The sequence below is a fragment of the Pongo pygmaeus genome, chromosome 8, assembly GCF_028885625.2.
Source record: "Pongo pygmaeus isolate AG05252 chromosome 8, NHGRI_mPonPyg2-v2.0_pri, whole genome shotgun sequence".
Classification (NCBI taxonomy): domain Eukaryota; kingdom Metazoa; phylum Chordata; class Mammalia; order Primates; family Hominidae; genus Pongo; species Pongo pygmaeus.
In genome coordinates this window covers 53746355-53769006 of record NC_072381.2, presented here as the reverse complement: position 1 = coordinate 53769006, position 22652 = coordinate 53746355, and the positions used below count along the sequence as shown (strand labels likewise).

Here is a 22652-nt window from a genome sequence, read left to right as displayed (position 1 = left end):
CTGCTTTGAAACCCATGCTGTTACCTGGTATTAATAACCACACTTTAAAACATCTGCAAGATAGTTATTCTTATGGATATACATAACTATAAGTTACTGTTGTACCTTTCAGTTATTTTCAGTTTTCACTAATGGGAATAGTCTTGTGATGCGAGCCTATATAACTAAAACATTTTAAAATATTTTTAATTATTTCCTTGGCATAGCCTCATTATTGGAAATATTGTGTTAAAGGGTGTGTTTTAACAATAATGTTGATACATGCCATCAAGTAGCTCATAAAAGGTTTACACACATATGCCTACCAGTAATGTAGTAGAGAACCCATTTCACGGCATCCTTGCCAGCACTGAGCATTGTCCTTCACATTTTTCTCTTCACCTAATGTCCGAAATGACTCATGAAAACCCCTTCTGAAGCTGAGGGGAGCGACCGTGTCTGAGACATGTTTGATGAGACACCATGCTGTAGGTATAGGAGCCACCACTAGCCTGCCAGGTCTTGGACATGTCCGTAAGGGAGCCAATCTGCTATTTCAGTCACTTCGTCTCTGACCCAAAAGGTATAGAGTCCATGCAGAGACATATGGTCTAGACAGAGAGGCTGGAGAGCTACATGACGACTTTCCATTTCAATTTCTCCCCCTTCAGACACTTTTTCTTTAGAATTAATTTTCCCTTCTTAGGTATTCAAAAGGTTCAGCAAAGGAGAGAAGTTAAGAGAAACATCGAGGTTACAGAGCCCACCTGGTGCCCAGGGTTTGCTGGTCCATGTCCTCCCTTCCTTGCTGCAGCACACTTCTTGCCATGCTTGGTCCTCAACACCCTTACTTGCTGCCAACTGCTTGCCTGGCCTGACACTCACTCCAGCTTTGCTCTGGGGCTTTATCATGCTTTGCCTCTTATCACACATCTCAGGAAGGAGTTTCAAGTGCATTTAACTTTACCAGGATTGAGACATACACAGGGAGTGGGCTGGATTTGCCTCAATGCGTTCAAGTCAGACACCTCTTTAGCCAGGAAATGCTGGCAGCAGGACGAAGCAGACTGGAGATAGAGACCAGTTAGGAGGCATCTTCCGCATTCTATTTCTTTTTCTGCCAAGGAAGAGGTTTGATGTTGGTGTTCCTTCATGCTCTAAAATACCTCAGTCACCTTTACTTCTTGGAAATTGTATTAAGCTAAAAATACTTCATAGGAAAGCCTTGGGGGTTCTCTTTCCTCAAATACAACAAAACTCCTATTCACACTAACCTGACCATCCTGAAGGCCAGACATGACCTTGGTGAGCTGGTGTGACCTCTGCCCTTGCTGTGTTTGCCTCTGTGGCCTAGAGCAATTGCCTCACCCTCTTCTGTCTCCATCCCCAGAATACGCTCAACATCTTCCTAGAGTAGCTGTGGCAAAAACTTGAAGACTACTCAGCTAACAGAATAAACGACTCTGAAGAGGAGAAGCCCCCAGTTAAGAGAAGATAGAGTGGCAAGTGAGATCTTCTGGAAACCAGGCTCACCGGACCTGGCCAAGTCACCGACTTGCTTCTCAAATTCACTTCACCTCCCTTAGCTTTAGCCCACCTGTGTGTGAAAATGACTTTCGGAAATATTTGATGTGGTTTTTAAAATGTATATAGAAAAAAATTTAAGAAAATTACAGATTATATATTATAGACAACTAAATATTTAAGACTTTAAGACTTAAATATTTATGCCTCTACATTTCACTCGGACTAGGACATCTCAATGCCAGTAGTCTGTGATAAGTTTATGTAGGTATAATGAGATACTGATATGGTTTGGGCATTTGCCCCCTCCAAACCTCATGTTGAGATTTGATCTCCAGTGTTGGAGGTGGGGCCTAATGGAAGGTCATGGGGGTGAGTCCCTCATGAATGGCCTGGTGCCATCCTTTTGGTAATGAGTGAGTTCTCACTGTATTAGATCCTGTTGAAAATTGATTGTTAAAAAGACCTTGGGACCTCCCTCTCCTCTCTCTCTCTTCCTCTCACCATGTGATGCCTGCTCCCCTTCACCTTCCACCATGAGTGGAAGCACCTATACCCCAAAGCCCTCACCAGAAGGAGGTGCTGGCACCTGTACACCTTGTAAGAACCATGACCCAAATAAACTTCTTTTCTTTATAAATTACCTAGCCTTAAGTATTCCTTTATAGCAATGCAAATGGACTAAGATACCTCAAGCAACCCCAATTTATACAAAAAGTTATGTAGAAAAACATGCTTAAAAATACTATAGATAAGGTATGATTTTAACAAATCTTTCAGTGGTTCATAGGTAGGCAGGAAACAGAAACCAGAGAAATGAACAACAGGAAAAAAACAAAAAATAAAAATAAAATGGCAGACTTGTATTCTAACATTTTGATAATTATAATAAATGTAAACAATCTGCTTTATTTGTAATGACCACAAAATGGAAACAACCAAATTTTGCTCAATGCACAAATTGTTAAACAAGCTAGTATATTTCTATCATGGAATACTACTCAGCAATAAAGAGGAACAGACCACTGATACATGCAACAACTTGAATGTATCTCAATGGCACTATTCTCAGTTAAAAAAAAAATGCCCATCTCCAAAAGTCACATACTCTATGATTCCATGTATAGAACAGTCTCTAAGTGAAAAAATAATAGACATGAAAAACAGATTCATGATTCCCAGGATTTAAGGATGGTAGGGGAAGACAGGGAGGTAGACTTAACTATAAAGTGGTAGCACAGAGATATCTTTGTGGTGATAAAATAACTGTGTATGTCGATTTTGGTGGTGGTTACTCAAATCTACATGTGATAAAATGACAAAGAACTCTGCATACACATGTACCAGTGTCAGTGTCCTGGTTCTGAAATTGTGCTATAGCTATATAAAATGTAACCATGGTAGAGGGGGATATTAAGTGAAAGGTGTACAGAGTCTCTCTGTACTATTTTTGCAACTGTGAATCAATATTTTGAAATAAAAATTAAAAAAAAAAATCTTACAGCCTAGATGCAACAATCAATAGATCCTTATACATCTGCCCGGTGCTGATTTATGAGGCACTATGGCAAGCTTAAAGTGAGAAACTAAAACAACGAGTCAGCCTAGAGATACAATTGAGGCACAGAGTAAGGCAATTCAGGCACCTTAACCTCGGCTCAGCCGGCTAATCTAAAATTTCCTATTGTTGATCTTATTCTTGCAGATTCCTGAAAAAGTTGCAAAATAAATAGAAACTTCATGAATTCTCTATGTCCCAGGTTTTCTGGAGGTAGCTGGGCACAGGGGGCAACTAGGATGGAAGAAACCTTGAACCAGTGGATTGCTCATCACCATTCCTGGGCATTTGCACACCTGTTCCCCACCCCTGGTGGTGTGGGAGTATAAAGGTTGTGGAAGCAATGTGGCTGGGTAGAGTTGGAAGGAAAAAGGGCAGGCTTGCTGCAGTGACTGGGGCTTGCATCAGGCTTTTGCCCTGGAAGGGATCTGAGGTTACGGCTAAGGATACAGCAGAGATGAGGCATGAACCTAGTACAGCCAGACAAAGACGAACATGGAATGGGGCCAGGGCCAAGGTCTGAGCATGACCTAGGCAGAATGGCCAGGGCTCGGATGCTCATGACTCACAAAGCCAACTGTGTGAACAAGCTCCTAGATGCTGCAGCACTGGCTGTCACTCTCATTTTGAGTCTGCAGCCAGGTGCCATTTGCCTCTGATCCCAGTGACTCCGGTATAGACACAGGATATGAGTAGTTTGGTCTCCACAGTTGTGCTCCCAGGGCTTTAGCACAGCAAGAAATCCAAGGACCATGCTTCTCTACTCAGTGGTGGAGCCGGCACTACCTTTACCAGTTAAGCAATTGTGTACCTTACGGATCTGTAGCCAATGGCATGAATCTCTAGGGGGCAGGATTGAAGGAGGAGAAATGCTAGGAAGGGGAGCTTGTACTTTATCCTCCCCCCAGCTAACTGTGGTGCCTCTGGGGTGTGGTTAATTATCATGGAAGGTCATATTCTCATGGGAATCGCATAGGTTCTTACGACTGGTTTTCTAAATTATTTGTCTTTCATTATCTTTAAAAGATAATCTCTAAAGGAAACAATAAACTGAAAATGTTCAACTGTAAATCTTTGCACCCCCAAAATAAATTTCATTCTAAACATTATATGTAAAGAATTTATACAATTAAGAATGATTTTAGGAACTGCAAACACCCAGGTACAATCAGGCCCTGAATACAAGCACCATCTCACACCCAATAGCTTTCTCCAGCCTGGGGATGCTTTTTCCTCAATGACATGGTGGATGTACCAGTTTACCCAAAAATATGTGCTGAGCCCAAGAGAGATTTGAGAGAAAGAGAATCAGATAGGCATCCTAGCCTTGTATTTCTCTGAGTTTTCTAAACTCTGGGCTTAGTATGAACTGAGGTCATTAGAAAGCAATGTAACTGAGCCAGGTATTGTTAGCTTCCCAAAGAAATGCCTGTACAAAAATAAGTGCGAATGTTAGGCTCCCATTCATGCAGAGAACTGATACAGAGAATTATGTTCCCCAGCACTCTTTTTGTATGTTTTATTAAAAAGGAATTGCCACCTTTGGTACCCACGATCCTTTAGAGAAGAACCAAATTTGATATTCAGCACCAAGAGAAAGTATGTTCCAGAAATAAAAAAAAACAAACAAAAAAAATCGCAAAAGCCTGTTTCTTATTATCTATCCCTGGAAAATAATATAAGCCAACATGATTGTTTGTTTTAGTTTTCTTAGTCTCAGGACAATTAGAGTAACTAAATCACTCCACATGACCACATCTATTTTTTCCCCTTTAAAGGAGTGTTGGGTAATTGTTAAGGGATGGTTGTACCCTGTGTTTAATTTTGAAGCTGTGTGTAGCCCTTTCTGGAAGGACATGAGTACATTTAAGTGTGAGGATGTGTGTTTATCCACAAGTGCATTCCAGCTAGCTGCCCCCTTTCCCTGCAGTTCCTGCCATCATTTCTCCTTTTCTGATTGGTCTTTTTACCTCTCAAAAATCCTGCCGGTATTCAACACCACAGAGCAGGACTCACCCAACAGCTCTAGCTGGCATATGTTAGAAGGCCCTGTTGGCTTGCAGAACCTTGCACCCCACAGAAGTCTGAACAGGCTACCATGCTGTCTTCAAAAGGTTCAGTCCTGTACCATGGGGACAGGATTCATGCAGGCTTTCCAAGTATTTTCTACTTGGAATTCAGGCCCAGAGAGCCTCCTTAGTATATATATAGTTATGGAGGCAACCATTGTCACTGAAAGCCTCAGCAAAACTCTGGTACCAAAAGCTCTGATTTCCTGTTTGTGTGGGATGGTGTTCAAAGGAGCCACATGAGTCATCAAAAGCTGAAGGTTTAGGGCATGAAGATCTGTAGCCTAAGCCGAGGTTCATGGGCCAGTGGAAAACCCTCAGAACGGCACACACACCTCCTTTATAGGTAAGAAGTCCACGTTCATTAGAGTGACTAACAAGCAGCTAGGCATTTTTCAAGACTCATTCTATGATTATTGCCTTCGGTGATCCAAAAGAAAAATCATCAGCTTCATTCCAGGCATATGTCAGTGGCCAGCCAAGCCCTCCTAAGGCTGAGGGCCATCACTGCCTTCCCATCCTGGAGCTCCTGAAGCCACAATTGGGCTGGCAAGAGAAGGGCTGGAAAGGGGGCCACTCTGAGGAGCTGAGAGCAAGGAGAGCCACCTGCTTTTAATCAATTCTTCTGTTAACATGCCCAAACACACATCAGGTGATTCTAAAATTAGACAGAAGGATTACAATTTACTGGGCACCTACTATGAGCCCAAGTCAGCTTGATCCTGAAGCCTGGGGCTGTTTATTTAGCACAGTCTTGCCACATGCCCTCACTGCGTGGGTGGCCTCAGAGCTGAGGGTCAGCACTCTGCAGGTTGTCCGCATTTTGCTGAGGCTCTCCTTCCATGAACTGAGATGAGCATTCCTCTGGAGCACCAAGCACTGTTCCTAGATGACCCCAGAAGCTTCGCCAAGGGTCTCCAACCTGGAGCTGTGCTGAGACTGTGCCAGGCATGACCCAGCATAGCCCTGGAAGACCCTGCTCCAGTGGGATCAGGTAGCCATGATGGCAAAAATAATCACATTGGAAATAAAATCAGAATGGAGCTCAACTGTACCACAAAAGCAAGGTGGTACACAGGTTGGCATTGCAGGTCATCATCAACCTGGGGATGAGTAAGGAGTAATCTCCAGACATTTGACTCAGCCACAGAGCATCATCTTCCTCCAACCTGGCAATCATTTCTGAGAGGCCTCTAACTTAGTGGGCACAGCTGGGGGTAAGCTCCTCTTCTGCATTCCTCCCTCTGCCCCTCCTCTACCTGCCCCTCTCTATTTGGAGTAGAAGGTATGTGGAGGAAGGTATGTGTTTCCAGGCAAGGCACCACTAAGATTCTGAGGAGAAAAGACAAATAATGGACAGAGAGCTACCCACAGTCATAGGGACAGCTATGTTGTCACTGAGTGACATTACAGAATAGGTTCATCAAAGGGTGAGCTGCAGAGACAATGGGGCTCAGTGAAGTGATGTGTGTCACGGTTGATGAAGCATTGCTCCAAGAAGAGAGAAAACCATCTGCAGCCCATGAGCGCCGTGGCTCAGAACTTCCCTCTGCGTGGAACCATGTGCGGCCACCTGCTTTTGCTGACACCCTCAGTTCTCACCCCTTTGTGGATAAAAGAACCTTCATTCTCTCAGGGAAACATACTCCCCTCAATTTGGTCTATGTAGTTGGGTGGGACTGACCCTATCCCCAGAAGATGAGTGGGTGCATCCCTCTGATCCAGCCAATGAAAACACTTGATTGGTTCTGGGATGGGCATGTAATTAACCTAATTGGGGAAAATGACAGTTTGGGAAGTTTTGCTAAAGTTACCGGGATAGAGCATGTATGGTGTGTGGCGGGATTCCTGCGTGATTGACTGTCAGTCTGGAGCTGTTGGGGGCATCGGTGCCCCCGTGATGAGAACGCCTATGAGAAATGGAGCCAAGCCAAGTAAAATCCTCCCTGAGAGAGGAAGAGCCACCACTTCCTGCAGACTTACTTGTGCCTAGCGGTCCAGCCATGCCTGGAGCCAGACCATTTTTGACCTTCAGGTAGATGCGATCATGAATCCTCTTTTTTTGCTTCAATTAGTTTGAAATAGCTTTTTACCTTGTACTGAAACAGTGCTAAGAAATCCAAATATGAATATAAAGGCTTATATAAAACATAAACAATATGAGATCAGCAGGGCTGAGATTCAGCAGATATGCACAATTAGGACTATCCTGTTGTTGAACTATCAAACTATGCCCATTACAGTTGGTAAACAGCCACCCCAACTCCAGCAACCCACTGCTGCCCGGGTCCCCTGGACCATACCCTGGCATGCCTTGCACTTCACCACAATCTATAAAGGGTAAGTGCCTGGCACAATAGGAGCCTCTGCTGGCAACCACTGCAATTAGTCTATTGAAGGTCGTCAATGACTCTCATGTTACAAAGCTCAATGGTCATTTCTCAGTTCTTATCCCACTTGGCCTATCAACAACACTTGACCAATCAACAACACTTGACCACTCCCACCTTGAGTCACTCTACCTGGCTTCCAGGACGTCCTCCACACCTACAGTTTCTGCTACCTTTCTGGCTACTCCTTCCCCATCTCTTCAGCTGGCCCTGCCCAGCTGGTTGGTGTGCCCAGGGCACAGTCCTCTGATCTCTTTTCCATGTGCATGCATTCTTGATAATCTTGCCCATTCTCATGACTTTAAACATTATTCTAAATTTACGTCTCACTTGAACCTCTCTCTTGAACTCCAAATTCATATGCCCAATAGCTCCATGATGCCTTTGAGATGTATGCTAGTCATCTCAAAATTCACATGTCTAAATCTGAGCTTCAGATAGCCACAGTGGCCCTACAGCCACTCTTCCTGTGATCATCCCCATTTAATTTTCCAATTGCTGAAGCCTAAATCCTCTGTCTTATCCTTAAGTCCTCTCTCACCTACATGCATTTCCCACACTTGATTTGTCATCAGATCCCATCAAATGTACCTTTAAACATGTCCATAATCTGATTACATCACATTATCTTTGCTGTCATGTTCCTGATCCAAGCCACCATCGTCTCTCACCTGGATTACTGCAATGGCCTCCAGCAATAACTTCCTAACTAGTCTCCAGCTTCTGCCTTTGACCCACTCCAGTCTATTCTTGGCACAGCAGCCAGAGTGATTCTTATTAACATGTCAGTTCACATCATCCCTCTGTTTAAAATCCTCCAACGCTTCCCATCTATTTGAAATAAAAGCTGACATAAGAATCTTGCACCAACTACCCGCTGTGACCTCCCTCACCTCCACCCCAACTAATTCCCTGAACTCCAATTTTATAAGCCTCAGCCACGCCCTGCTCTTCCCTGGGTCTGACACACTCTTTTCTCAATTAACTGCATAACACGTTTCTCCACCTTTTTTTTTTTTTAGACGGAGTCTTGCTCTGTCACCCAGGCTGGAGTGCAGTGGCGATCTCAGCTCACTGCAACCTCCACCTCCTGGGTTCAAGCGATTCTCCCACTTCAGCCTCCCAAGCAGCTGGGATTACAGGCACCTGCAATCATGCTTGGCTAATTTTTTGTATTTTTGTAGAAACAGGGTTTCATCATGTTGCCCAGGCTGGTCTTGAACTCCTGACCTCAGGTGATCTGCCCACCTTGGTCTCCCAAAGTGCTGAGATTACAGGAGTGAGCCACCACGCCCGGCCAAGTCTTAATTCAAAGATTGTTCTCTTGATAAGGGCTTCGCTTGCCACCTTATCTAAGAGTTCAATGTCCACCTCTATCTGCTTGGTTTTTTATACTTACACTTATAATTATCTAATATGCTTTATAGTTTACTCATTTATATTGGTTTATGTCTGTCCTCCTGGTGAGAATGTGAACTCAATAAGGACAGGGGATTTTTTTTTTTCTATTTGCTTGTTGCTCCATCAACAAGCAAATACCATGTATCACAAGCTACTGATAAATAATTTTGAAGGAATTAGTGAGACCCATTTTATACTGATTATAAATATCTTGGATGTCATTCCTGGTGACACCTTCTTGCTTGGTCCCCACACATTCCTGGAGAAAACCAGCTACCACCTTCTTCTATTCTCACCCCAACTGAAATAAAAACACCTACTGATCCCAAAGTTGCCTTCCAGAGAACTGGGTAGCTGGAAAGGGGACCTGGGGTGGGGACTGCAAGCAATTCATTCACTGGGAGAGACACCCCATAGCACAGATTCCTAAATTAACGTCTGATTCGCACACCATCATGTATGAATTTAGCTTCTAAGCGTTCAGAAACCCTCATCACAGGAGGGACATCATGGGATTGCTCACACACCCCCACGGGAGGGCCTGACCTCCAAGGCTGGGCCTGACTCCACACCTCTGTGCCACCTGCCCAGTCACCAAAGGCGGAGGATGGCTTCCTGCCACTTGGGTCTGAAAAAGCCACAGGGCATGTGAGACTTCAAGTCTGTTCACAGAGGTTTAACTGGCAGAAGGAATTTCAGGAGTAGGATGAAGGATGTATAGGAATAGGAGAGAGAAAAATGAAGGAAACAGTTGGGCATGCTCTCTGCAAGACTTCTTTAGAGTGGGATGAGGCAGAGAACGAACGTCAAAGCCAGGGCAGTGCCATGCCCAGAGAGCATGGCTACCCACCATTACCTTAGATTGAGGGGGTCCTCCGAGGCGGCTTTCCCCTTCAGGCTGGGTTGGAAAGAGCAGAAGCTACATGAAAAGGGAAGGGATAATTCCATCAGCAGAGTCAAGACCCTTTCTCCTGCTGCAGAGGCATTTCCGGAGTCAGGCAGGAAGCTGGGCTCATTATTGCTTCCCCTCGCTCCATCCTGCCACCAGGTCGTGAACACCAGGCCTGGGTGTACCTCTGAGGCAACCCTCAGCACTCTCTGGCATTACACACTATTGCCTTAATACCAACAATGACAACAATAAAACAATAATTACTTGGGTAGTGTGTGTGAGGTACCACCTCTGGGCCAGGCACTTGACAACATTGCCAATGTCAACAACCCTGCTGTACATTCTAGTGTGTTGCTGTGAGGACAAATGCCATCTTAATGCCAGGCTCCTTGAGCCGAGTGGGGTAGTGGTTATGGAGTCTGCATTAGGCCACCTTCACATCCTGAGCTGTGGAGGTGTAAGATTTCTAGATCAACTGTGAAAAACTTTGTTTAATGAACAGAAACCATAGGGGGAAATGAATCAAGTTTAATAGGTTGCATGTCTGCTTCTTTGGTTTGGTCTAAACTAGGCCTTGAATATAATTTTAGGGGGAAATCTAGCAGCAGCGTGGAAGAACCACATGAGCAGGCTCACCTGAGTCAAAGGAAGTACGCCTAGAACTAGCACAAAAGCCTCTCTACAGTTGTTTTTCTCCACCCTGGCCCTGCCTCTTGGATGCAGTAGTGGGCCCTAGGTGACAGTTCCACAGGGCCACTAGAAGGCAGGGCTTGAATTTCTGAGCACAAAATGGGCTCCTTGGCCAGGGGATATCAAATCTCACCTCAGAACTTCCAGCCCACGTGGAGCAGCACATAACCACTCCCTCTGTTAATCAGCCTCTCTGTGGTCTATAATGATGAGGAACTGACCTTCCTTTCTGTTCTTTCTAGATTCACTACAAACCAATCTACTGATCTATAACCTTAATGGTAATAAAAACAAATAACCATGGTATTAAGAACTTACACACTGGCTTAGATTTCTTAAATTGATCCATCTGGAGAAAGAGAAGTTAACTAAAACAGCAGGCTTCTCTCTTTAAGAAAAAACATGTTCAGTGCACATGTGGGAAATCAGTTGTTTGGAATTCCTTCCAATGAAATACGAAATTGGAGCAACTAAAATTGGCAACTGGGATCAGAAAGAAAGATTAAGCCAAAAAAATTACTTGGAAAATTAGAAAATAAAGCCAGAACATTCTGGAAGGCCCATTAAACAGCCAGTTCCTTAACTCTGTTGTAGCTGTGTAATTTTTTTCTCGCTTCCTGTTCTATGCCACTTCAGTTCAGGAAAATGGAGCCTGCTTCCTAGGACTGAAGGAAGGGCCTTTTCTGCCTGTTCCCGTACATCATTTCATGACTTCGCAGTTCTGTAGGCCAGTAGTGCCTCCCTGGGCCCAGCCTGAGTGGCGTTCACTGTGGGTTGAGAACACTTTTCCTGAGCACAGAGCTGAGTGTCCTCTGCCCCTCTGCTCTCAGTTCAGGATCAGTTTCCTCAGAAGGAGGATTTTCAAGCTCTTACCTTTTAAAGGCCTTACTCCGATCATTGTTGTAGAAGACAAGAAACTTGGAATACCCATTGTGGAAGAAGATCTCCAGGGCGATCTCCTGTGAAGAGAAGCCACTTTTAATGCTACTGATATTTTGTGGACTAGAGATGCCCCAGGGTGACAAAGCTGCTGGAAATGGGTCATTGGGGGTCTCCGTGTCAGAAGACCCTTCCTGGGTGGTCCTTTTGAGTTCCCACGGTGGGAAGACCTTGGTGACAGGGATGGGATGCTTCCACAGAATGTGTGGGAGGGCAGGGGGCCTGACCACAGCTTCAAGTTCTGTTGAAGCAGGAAGCAAAAGGCCCACTCCCAGGGCAAGCGTGAGGCAGACCCGAGAGAAAGCACCCATGCCATCCTCAGACATTTTCACTTCTGAGTTATGGCATGGGTGAGTCAGGGGGTCACCTTACCAGAAACGCTAGGGAAGCTAGTTCAGTGGGTGCAGCTGGGCAGCATCATGGGTTGATCTACAGACTTAAGCAGCACAGGGCCCCCTGCCCAGGCCATTTTGATGTGGCCCCACTGGCATAGTAAGGTTTTTGTCAGGTGTACTTCCTTAATGCCTAAATCAAATTCACATAATTATCTTTTCTTTTTTTTTTTCTCCCATCCTTGTTTCCTCTCTAACTCCCTTCTATTCCAAGCTATGTAAATAATAAACTTGGAATAAGAGATAGAGTGAGTCACCTATAAGATAAGCCTCAGGGATGAGATGAGGCCAAGGAAAGAGAATTCCCAGGGCTGAAGAGAGAGTTAGGGAGAGGTGAGACCTGTACATGGAGGGAAGGATGGGGTGGGGTAAGGTTCAGACTCAGAGATGGGTACTGCACCCATCCTGCATCTACCTGGCTGGAAGTGAGTTCTCAAAGTCCAGTTCATTAACTCTCCTGAGCAGAAAGAAGGTATCTGCAAGGATGTTGCATACCTTCTCTCCTCTGCTAGTGGACAGGAGACTCTTAGATTTTTTTCTACAAATAGAAATATAAATAATGTGCAAAACAGGAAGTGAATGCAGAATTTGTGGAGGGTACAGCTTGCCCTGGATACCTTGAGTGCCAAGCTCTGCCTTTCTCCTGGGAGAATCCAGGGATGGACAAATGGTGGCCTTGCTCAAAAAGCTCTCCCTTTGGCTTCCACCACTTCAGGTGAACCAACCCTCTGGAAACAATCACTATGTACTGGGGGGAAAATACCCCACTGACTGATACCTATCTGCTACTCTATATAACATGTAAGGTAGACATATAATCATAAAAAATAATTTTGAGTACCTACTTTGTGCCTAAAATTGTACTCAGTGCTGTATGTATAATAGTGGAAAGGCAGGACATGGCCTCCTGCTCACTGAAGGGCAAGGAAACCAGAGAGGTGCCCACATGAGCTAATGTGGCAGAGCTGAGGTAGAGATTGGCCCAGACCCAGCAGCACTGCCCAGAACCATCAGGGCACGGCTGCTACTTCCACTCGGCTCTTCCTGCTCCCTCACCCTGCAAAGGCCCTCAGGAAGCTCAGGCAAAATGAGAACTAACTGTGTTGCAGGCAAAAGCAGCAGAGGGAGGAAGAGTGCTCATTAGAGGGCTAGAGTGGAGCTGCTGGCAAACCCTTGACAGGAGGGCAGCTGGGGCCTTTCAGGAATTCCCCCACCTTAAAGGCCTCCCTGAGCTTCAGTTTCAGAGAATGATAATGAGCCCTCTTGAAGGAGGGGTCACTGGATGAATCAATGACCTACCTACAGAAAATAGATTTACACATGAAAAATATCTAGTTCATCTAGGCCACGCACTGCTCTCTTGCTGGCCTTTGGAACTAACAGTGACCCTGTAGAGAGGGTGGGAAGAGATCCTGTCCCTCCTGTCACATGGTCCCCGGGATCCCCTTTTCTGCCAGCTGCCCTGGAGGCCCAGGGGCTGGGGATGCAGCTTTGCTATTGCTGAGCTTGGGGTAATGAAGGCAAGATGTGTTTGATGTCACTGGGGGACCCTGAAGTTTACCCTACTCCCTTTGCTGCTTAGGTGATGTTTCTAGAAAGTGTGATCTATCTGTGAAGTGGGATGAGAAATGGGAGGTTATGACCAGCTTATGGCTGAGCTTTTCCTCTGAAAGGAGCCAACGTCTCTGTTGCATGCCTGGCTAAGCCCTTGAAGGCATGGGTGAGGCACTGAAAGATCCTGGTTGGAGGGGGCAGCTGGGAGATCCCTAAAACAGTTGGCCCCAGAAACAGGGCCAAGCAGGAACTTGGCAATAGGCGAGCACCTTGGGGAGAAAGGGGGAGAGTATGTCAGCAAGGGAGGTCTTACACCTGTGGGCAGGGCAGGGCAGGTCAGGGCAGGGCAGAGGGCACTCCACTCCCAGTCATCAGCTCTACTAGGAGGCAATGTATCTGTCCTGCCCTGTATTCCTAAATCTCCAAGGCAGCTCTGGGCTATGTTAAGAGCAAAACAGCGAAGCAGCTAAATCCTAAAAGACACAGCAAAAGGCCCAACAGCCAACTGCAGGGACTGCAGAGTGCAGCAGAAGTCAGAATTCCCACCTGGGACCAGGGCCACCATAAGCCCAGGGAACAAGTGGGTGTCTCCTTAAGGGCACTGGGCTGTGCATAGGCACAAAGAAGAGTCACAGAGGTGTGTCTCTGGATGGCTCCTGGACCACCTGTCCCATGGCCCTGCCTCTCACAGGCCCCAGGCGTGCCAGCACCCAGTGTGCTTACCTGCAAGAGGAAGCGAGCCTGCCGTAGCTCCCGCATGTCAGTGTAGCTGTGGCACTGGCACGAGTAATGGTCAGTGGACCTGTCTTTGCTGCACAGGTTGAAAATGAACGGATCGCTGATGCTGAAAAGGAAACAAGCATGCAGGGCACATGTTCAGACATCAGAGTGAGGACACGTGCAGGCTTCTTCCTCTTCCTGCCCTCCGCCAGCCCCACCCACATTTCCAAGGACACATCAGAGAGGTGCGGTGGTCACTGCCAACCAGTGTGCTAGCCCTACTCATCTGAGAAATCCTTGCTGAGTGCTTGCCCATGTCAGCTCTGGCACTGGCCGCTGACACGTAAAAGCTGCCCTGCCCTGGAGGAACAGGGTGGGGTGTCAGCCTCACCAGGCCAGGGGACAGCAATATGACGGCACAGTTTCCAGGATGATGCTGACAAAGGGCATGAGAGTCGGGGTGAGAAGGCCCCTGGGTAAGAGTGGGGGCCAGCAGGGAGGGCTTCATGGGTCCTGTGCGTGACTGTAAACCATGCCCAGGAGCCCTCGTGGGTTCCTGTGGCCTCTCTTCCCTGGCTCCCCCATGTCCAGCCTGGCCCTGTGCCAGCTACCTCTGCCCAGGCATGACAGTCTCAGCCCCAGGATGCCTGCTGTGCCATACACCTTAGTCCCTCTGCCCAGGTCTTCTTGTTTTGTATTGAATGACCTCTTTCCGTAGCAGGGCTGACAGGCTGGACAAGGTAACTGAGTCAGGTGTGACCTGTGGCTGCCACAGGGACTGGCAGGACTCAGACCCTTCATGGCAGGATTGGGGAGTACAGAGCACTTGGCAGGGAGGTTTGAGGGAAGCCAGGTGACTGTGAGACTGAATGCAAACCTGAGTTAGGAGGGGTCAGGCACCACAGGGAAGAGGAGGGAGGGGAGCAGAGGAAGGCAGAGATGCCGCTGGCAAGGCATGAGGACAGCACCTGGAGCTCATCTGCACAGCGCCTGCATCCTGAGAGGCTGCCCAGCCTGGCCTGGGCCCTGGCAACCTTCAGGATGAGGTCTCTTCAGAGGTGAGTGAGGCTCTCACTGAGACTGCAGAGTGATGTCTGGTGTCAAACCAGGGAGCTCTTCAGGACCCTTGGCCTGCCTCCCCCACATCTTTGGCAGCCCTGAGAGCTATCTGGCTCTCAGCTGAGCTGCCCCTAAACATCTCTGACTCCCAGTGGGGCCATAGTGGTAATTCTCCTTCCTACCCTTGGCTTAGGTCAAAGCACATCTCAGGTCAAGGTACTGGTGGGGATGACATAGCCACTCATCTGTGCTCCCAGCATCAATGCTAACAGGAACCACAGCAAATATCCCTTGCCCCTTGGCTGCATGTCTGATTGGTCTCTCTCCCCTGCAGACCATACAAAGGCACAGGCCTGAGTTGCTGGGTATACCCAGCCCAGGACAAAGAGGTGTACTGAATTCTGAAGCGATTGCTCAGTCACACAGCAGAAATAACTTCCTGAAAGCCAGAGCTCATTCAGTTTGCAAGACCCAGGCTGGAGACAGAAAATGTAGGGGGTCCATCTTAAAATTCCCATGCCAGGCCTTGAGTAGTGAGAAGCAATCTTGGAGAGCTGGTAAGGGACTCATTGAAAAGGCAGAGAAGGGACCCACGTGTGATGTGGGACCCACCTCCCGGGCACCTGGAGGAACAGAGGCATGCCTCCAGCAAGGCTTCAGGCAGTCCTGAGATGAGGTCCCTTGGAGAGTTATGAGGGGTGTGCAGGAGGCTTTCCCAGAAAGATCTCAGAGTGACCCCTCCTCCTGGAGAAGCAGAAGAGAGGAGGGGAAAGGGAGGATAATAAATTTGTCCAAATATTTATTCCCAAAGAGAACAATTTGTACACTGGAAATAACTGAAATGCCTTGAGCTAATCATATGAAGCTTTTCATCATCTGGACACATGGGAGCTTGAGAAATAAAGTTGATTTCAGTTATAGAGTTACATTTCTGAACATCTGGGGCATGCAGTCATCTTAAATTGTGTATACAACCACAACCATTCTGATAAGATGCCAGGACTAAGAAACGAAGGCCTCCCAAGCACGCCAGCCCTCAAGAAGCCTGTGTGCCAACCACAGGCCCAGAGAGCCAAGGGCTACAAGGGCCCCTGACCCAAGGTGGTCCTCCCAGCCCCAGCCCAAGGTGTTAGGGAGTGGGTGAGGAAATTGTTTCAGCTTCTCCCATCCCAGCTCCCAGTGTGGTCCCCATGGCCCAGCCTGCAATGCAGCCCATGGAGCCTCCATGCCCCACTTCTTGGGGAGGTTGAGAGAGGCCCAGCAGTCACAGACCCAGAGGGAATTCTCTAGTCTATGGTCAGTGGCAGTCCAGCATGTGCAGCACTAAGAGCTTTGACTTGTGCTGGGCAGCGGGGAAGCCTGCCCAAGTGAGACACAGCCTAAGCCCCTTGCTTAGGCCCCTAAACAGCTTGACTTTGAGGTTGCAGACTCAGGTTCTCTGCAGACCCTTCTCAGAACAACCCTCCCAGGCCCTCTTCTCTAAGCTGCATCGTGGTAGGATGGATCAAACACAAAACGCAGCTTTGGTTCTGAATGTTTCTGCCAGGATGCTTTAATACAAACCTGCTGCTGGCTGAGGTCCTTTGTCCATTATTAATGCCTCTATCTGGGTCTCAGCTGAGCTGCCCCTACACATCTCTGACTCGCAGTAGGGCCATAGAGACAATTCTCCTCCCTGCCTTTGGCTTAGGTCTAGCAGCATCCCAGGTCAAGGTACTAGTGGGGATGACATGGCCACTCCTCTGTGCTCCCATCATGCCATGCTTGTGGGAACCACAGAAAATATTCCATACCTTAGCTGCATGTCTGGCTGTTCTCTCTCCCCTGCAGACCCTGCAAGGCACAGGTCTTTGCCCATGGCTCTCTGTCCTCTGTATCTTCCCCTGAGCTCGGGGCATGTTTGCTAAGTGACTGTCATGTTCTCTGGCCTGCCAAGCATTTCCCTATTCATTATTTAATTGGATCCTTATAAAGAAACCTTATACTGAGCATGACTTATTTTTATTCCCATATCGTAAATGAGGAAACTGCATTCCAGAGAGGTGAGATTTTTCCAAGGTCATGTGGTCCTTAAGAGGTGAAACTTGGTTTCAAACCCAGGTCCTCCAACTTTAACACCCATGCTCTTTCAATAGTGCCTTTTCTCCCTGGAGGCAGAAATGCTCCCTAGCTTTTACAGAGCTCTACCACTGGCTCCCTGCTTTCAGTTTGCTCTGTGCTCACTGTTTCTGCAACTCTGAAACACAGATGACATACGGAAGAATGCTCTGGAAAATGGTAACAAGCTTTTAGGAGAAAAGACAGTCATTTTCCTCCTGCTTGTAGAAACTGAATAACCATATAGAGGATGGATCCTCAGATAGACCCAAAGTCTCAGAAAAGCTAAATTATGTACATTATTGATTCCCCTAATTGACCTCCAAATTGAGGTCTATCATATGTAACATTATTCACACAGCTGTGATTGGGAGTCTTTGACAATACTACACCATACATGTTCTACAAAATGAATTGAAGTTCAGGCAGCCAAGGGTGCTGGGTAGAAGGAGCAGCTGATCCATACTCTTTGGGTAGAGCCATTGCCATAGTTCAGAGGCTGCCATTCACTGTTCCACAGCATAACTGCCAGCAGGATCTGCAAAAACTGTCCATGTGCTTAGGATAACTGTCAATATTCTGACTAGATAAATCACAGTGAGATAAATGGTAGTTATGATATTGGTTGACCTGTTCTTTGATAGTAGAAGTGGATTTCAGGATAAAACATACTTTGATTTGGCCCACATTTGAAGTTACCTGACTATTGCCAGAATTATACCTGGAATTTATACCCAGAAACATTCACTAGATTGTAAACTGTCTACCAGATTTAGTCCACATCTAATTCACTCCTTCCATCTATGGAGTCCACCATAGTGCTGAGCATAAGACAGATTTTCAATAAATATTTGTTGAACTGAATAAAACAGAAATGATGCATTAAAACTGTTCACTTTTGGGGAAGAATTATCTGCTTTAAAATACTCTATCACAAAGAGCCAGTTGGATGACTTAGGTTCCCACCAAGTTAATCAAATTCTCTGCCTTGTGAGCTTGACTGCCCTTGTCATGGGTAGAACTGTGTCTCCCAAAAGAGATATGTTGAAATCCTAACCTCCGGTACCTCACACTGTGATTGTATTTGAAAACAGGATATTTACAGAGGTAATCAAGTTAAAATGAAGCCATTGGGATGGGTCCAAATCCAACCTGACTGGTGTCCTTATAGAAAGGGAAAATTTGGACATGGAGATAGACACACAGAGGGAAGATGATGTGAAGACACAGGGACAAGATGACCAGGTGCCTGAAGCAATGCATCTCCAGGCCAAGGGATGTGAAGGATTGTCTGTAAACACAAGAAGCTGAAAGAGGCAAGGAAGTAGGCTTCCCTAAAGCAGTCAGAGGAAGCGTGGCCTTGCCTTGGTTTCATGCCGCCAGCCTCTAGGACTATGAAACAACACATTTCTGTTTTTTTCGTGTGTGTGTTTGTTTGTTTTTTGCCACCCAGTTTTTGACTGCCCTAGCAAATGAATACAGCCACCCTAATCAGCTAAGAAAGGGACTTACTACAAGCAAAAGCTAACCTTCTCAGAAGGCTGTTAGTTTCTGAGGAAATTTCCAAAGTGCAAAGTCCAACTACTGTCAAGGAGTCTGTAATGTTCTTGAGTCTGATTTTGGATGTTTTTGTGGTACATTGGAGAGGCTTTTTCAAGGTCTAATGTGCAACTGACTCAACCATAGCAGTCTTTTACAGAAACATTTCAGGTTTGACTTAGCTTTATTTTTAACAAGCTTATTTATGTATCTTCTTTAATCTCCATGGTCAAAATAAGACTTAATCCCCATTGATCTGGAATGATTTAATAGTCTGTCTCAGAACTGCATCTCCAGGAGTGCTAGTAGTTTCTTAGGGCACTAGATGAGACCCTGAAGAGAAAGCACTGATTAACAAATGCTTCTTTGAGGTATGGTGACTAAAACTACCTGGGTACTTCCCCAGTGCAATTCCAGGGTAGTAATTTGTTCTCACTCTACTCCTACTTGCATTCTAGAAAAGTACATTTTCAGACATGAGAAGTCTCCCTTGTCTGTCATTGCAAATCAAGTGAGTACATAAAATCTGACCACTGGGCTTCTATTAAAAGTGCAGATATAGTGAATTTGATCACGATTAGGTGCACCTTATAAACACAATTTACCTAATCAATAAGATCTTATCTAACTCTAAATCTATCTAAACCAGAGGTGAAGAGCACAGCAGTGGATTATGCGAGTCATCACAGGGGCACGCCATGCATACGGATAGAGTAGAAAGCTTTCATCGGCTCTCAGATAGGCACAGCTGCAGGCCCATTGTCCATATTGATCAGTATCAATAAAACATGAGCAATAAGATGGGATGAGAAGCCAAGTATTAATTATGCTTCTCCTGCCTTGGAGAAGCACAGAAGACTCACAGCAATCGGTGAACGTTTGGTATGAATAAAATATGGAAATTAGCAGAGAGAAAAATGCCAAGCATTTTAAAGCATTTTGATCTAAATCAACCAAGGTGGGCTGACAGCTACTCTTCTGCACTTCTTCAACTCTTTCTTCCTTACATAGGCTGGAAGTGATAGGACAACTGGAAGTTAAAGTTCTTGGTTATTGGCAGATAAGACTTAGACTCCTCTGTCAGTAGCCTAAAACAGTGGCTCTCAAAGTGTGGTCCCAGACCAGCAATAGAATCAGCATCAGCTGGGAACTTATTAAGCCTCAGGCCCTGCCCCAGAACTACTGAATTAGAAACTAGGGTGGGGCAGGACCCAGGGATCTGTGTGCTAACAAGCCCTCCAGGTGATACTGGTGTCAGCTAGTTTGAGAGCCACTGGGCTAAGAAGTCATCTTGTCATTATCTGAACCTGGGTCAACTGGAAGAGGCAAGGCCTATCTCTGCACGAAGAAATCTTCATCCAAATATCTTCAAAGACAATGATCAAGTGAAAACATACACTTGACAACTGGACTTTTGGCAAAAGTTCCGTCAATTTGATTTTGAATGGCCTTACTTCATCAACACAGGAGAATTGCACAATAAGGGCTGACTGTACCCAAATAGACCAATTGCACTTGATCCTAAAGAACTTGGCATTTCCTGCCAAAGGCCTCTGGTATTTGTTAGTGTAAAAATGACTTCAAGTTTCTTCCCAAGTCTCACCCATTCTGCAAGACCCAGATCTTGGTCCCTTCCTCAGGCAGCTCTTCCCCACCACTCCAGTCCCAGGCCATCCCTCCAAGCCTGAACCCTGAAGATTTTGTCCCACGATCATAGTGTGCGGCCAACAGTTTCTGAAAGAACCTGTGCATGCTGCCGATTGCATTAAGTCCCTCGGAAGAAAGGGGCGGTGCCTGTTTTCTTTTGCAGAATGAGCAACCAACATGTTGTTGCGTGAGTAAGTTAATGGCGACTGAATTCAGCCACGCAAATAACTGAAGGACTGATCCCTAAGTCCTGACATTCCATATTAGGGGAGACGTGAGGAGCTGCCACATTGGTACCCAGTCCTGATCACTGCTTAGGGGAACCATGGCCATGGATGGCCTATGCCTGCAGGTCCTTCTGTTTTATCTCACGGCTCAGTTTCAGGCCCAAATCTAAGCCCACTGTAAGAACAAGGTGAGAAGGGGAATAGTGGGGGTGGGTGGTAAGGATGAACGGGGCTCAGGGAAGAATCTGCTGGGAGAAGTGGATAACTCACTTGGATAAGCAGTGACGGGTACAGTAGACATCACCCGTGGGAGACAGTGTGAAGTTCTCACAGATGTAGAAGTGTTGGTGGCCAAAAAGCAGGACCCCTTCTGACACCAGGTGGCCCTGCACAATCACCAGGGAGAACTTCTGTGTCACCTGGAAGGAGAGAGTGCCAGAGTCAGGTGGTGCACAGGAAGCATGCCCATGATTCTTGGGGGAAACAGGAGGGTAGTGACCAGCCATCCATGGGGCAATTGGAGGTGAGAGCGGTGCCTTGTATGAATGGCAGTCCCGCTGTCCCAGAGCTGTACTGCTCTTCACAGCCTACGTGGCACTACCACACCCCACCTGGGCTGGTGTCTAATCTACTCAAGCCCACCTCTGCTCCCACCAAGATGTGTGGGTGAGTGTTTACTGGTATATTCAGCACATCAAAGTCCTTTCTCTCACTTTAAGGCCCTCTACAACCATGCAAAGCATCCCACAGTTAACCGTGAGGAAGGTTCACCAGGTACAAGACATCGCTCAGTTACAGAGGAGAGGGAGCTTGTCCAGGGACCAGCTGGTACATGGTTGAGCCAGGACTAGAATTCAAACGTGCCTAGAACCACAAGTGCAAGACAGGTACTGCCATCTCTGCAAGGCCAAGGAAACATGTGCAGAAGATGCTCAGTGCTCTGCCCAGATCCTTCCTCTTGGACCGAGGTGAGCATTTCCCCTGTTGCTGGAAATGCTGGCAGTTCTCCAGAATTGCCTTAGCTGAATACAGCCCCTGGCCCAAGGTCACATCCTCTTCCCAGGGGCAGTCTGTACCCAACAACTGGACAATGTGGAGTAGGAAGGCTTAGCCCCTCTGGCTCAATTCAAGAAAACTCTAAACAACCATCCCAAACCTAGAGCTGCTCTGGAATCAGCTGAAGTCTTTGCTGAGACTACATTGTGGTTGCACGTCTCCGTTGGCCCAGCCCTGCAATCCTCATTCCCAATCGACTTTCTCCGTGCAGAACCTGACCCATGACAATGTCTTGGTATGACCCAGAGTTCTGCATGTAGTAAGGACCAAGTGGGTCCTTACATAGTAAACCCTAAAGGAACAAGTGAGTGAATCAATAAATTCTAGAACATGAGAGCCTAAAGGGACCAAGAATAAGGCTGAGGCCAGCATTTTCTCATGGTAATTTTGTGCTAATTCCAGTTATATAAAAGCAGAATAGATATGTTCGGGAGAAAAAAAAATAAAAGAGGTTCCAGGAGATAAGACTCTCACTAAAGATCAGCCACCTACTAAGTGACACAGCCTGGGACTGAAGCAAAGCTCCCTGCTCACCTTTGGGAGCAATGACTAGGCCACAGTGGTGACACCTGGAGAGCAGGCCCTGAAGACCAGTTTTCCAACTCCTGCACCAAATGGGATTAGTGAAAGCCAGAGCCAAGGGTAGAAAGCAAAGGTTCACTGAGCGTTTTGTTCCAAGATAAGTATTAACCACTATGATCCAGGGCAAGTCAGGGCTGAGCTGTTTTTCGTAAGCTAGGACCAGCCGAGAGCCTCTGTTACTGTAACCAAGGTTGGTGCAGGTAGCTGGCTTTCTTGGTCTATCCTGAATCTACTTTGTCAGAGGAGCTGGCCCCCCAGCCACCTTCCAGGCCAGAGTCCAAAGTGGACTCATTTCCAATTCCATTCATTCATCCAGGTGGTCATCTACTCAGCAGTT

At 46.5% G+C, this 22652-nt stretch overlaps 2 protein-coding genes across 14 annotated transcripts in view; one reads left to right on the top strand and one right to left on the bottom strand.

Moving 5' to 3' along the window:
- The window catches only part of LRRC18 (leucine rich repeat containing 18), a 32544-nt gene extending 27881 nt beyond the window's left edge, over window positions 1–4663 (top strand). For 4 of the 10 annotated variants that reach the window (XM_054437005.1, XM_054436997.1, XM_054437001.1 and 1 more), the window contains one exon: window positions 1370–2140. In XM_054437005.1, the coding sequence (XP_054292980.1) occupies window positions 1370–1391 (22 nt within the window). In that variant the 3' untranslated portion in view covers window positions 1392–2140. Of the gene's footprint in view, window positions 1–1369 lie in introns of all 10 variants that reach the window. The other 6 variants (XM_054437006.1, XM_054437002.1, XM_054437007.1 and 3 more) reach the window with 4 other exon arrangements.
- The window catches only part of WDFY4 (WDFY family member 4), a 297400-nt gene that overhangs the window by 71053 nt on the left and 203695 nt on the right, over window positions 1–22652 (bottom strand). For all 4 annotated transcript variants that reach the window (XM_054436992.2, XM_054436994.2, XM_054436995.2 and 1 more), the window contains 4 exons: window positions 20948–21096; window positions 14112–14232; window positions 11377–11462; window positions 9778–9840 (listed from right to left, as the gene is read on the bottom strand). In XM_054436992.2, coding sequence (XP_054292967.1) covers window positions 9778–9840; window positions 11377–11462; window positions 14112–14232; window positions 20948–21096 — 419 coding nt within the window. The remainder of the gene's footprint in view (window positions 1–9777; window positions 9841–11376; window positions 11463–14111; window positions 14233–20947; window positions 21097–22652) is intronic.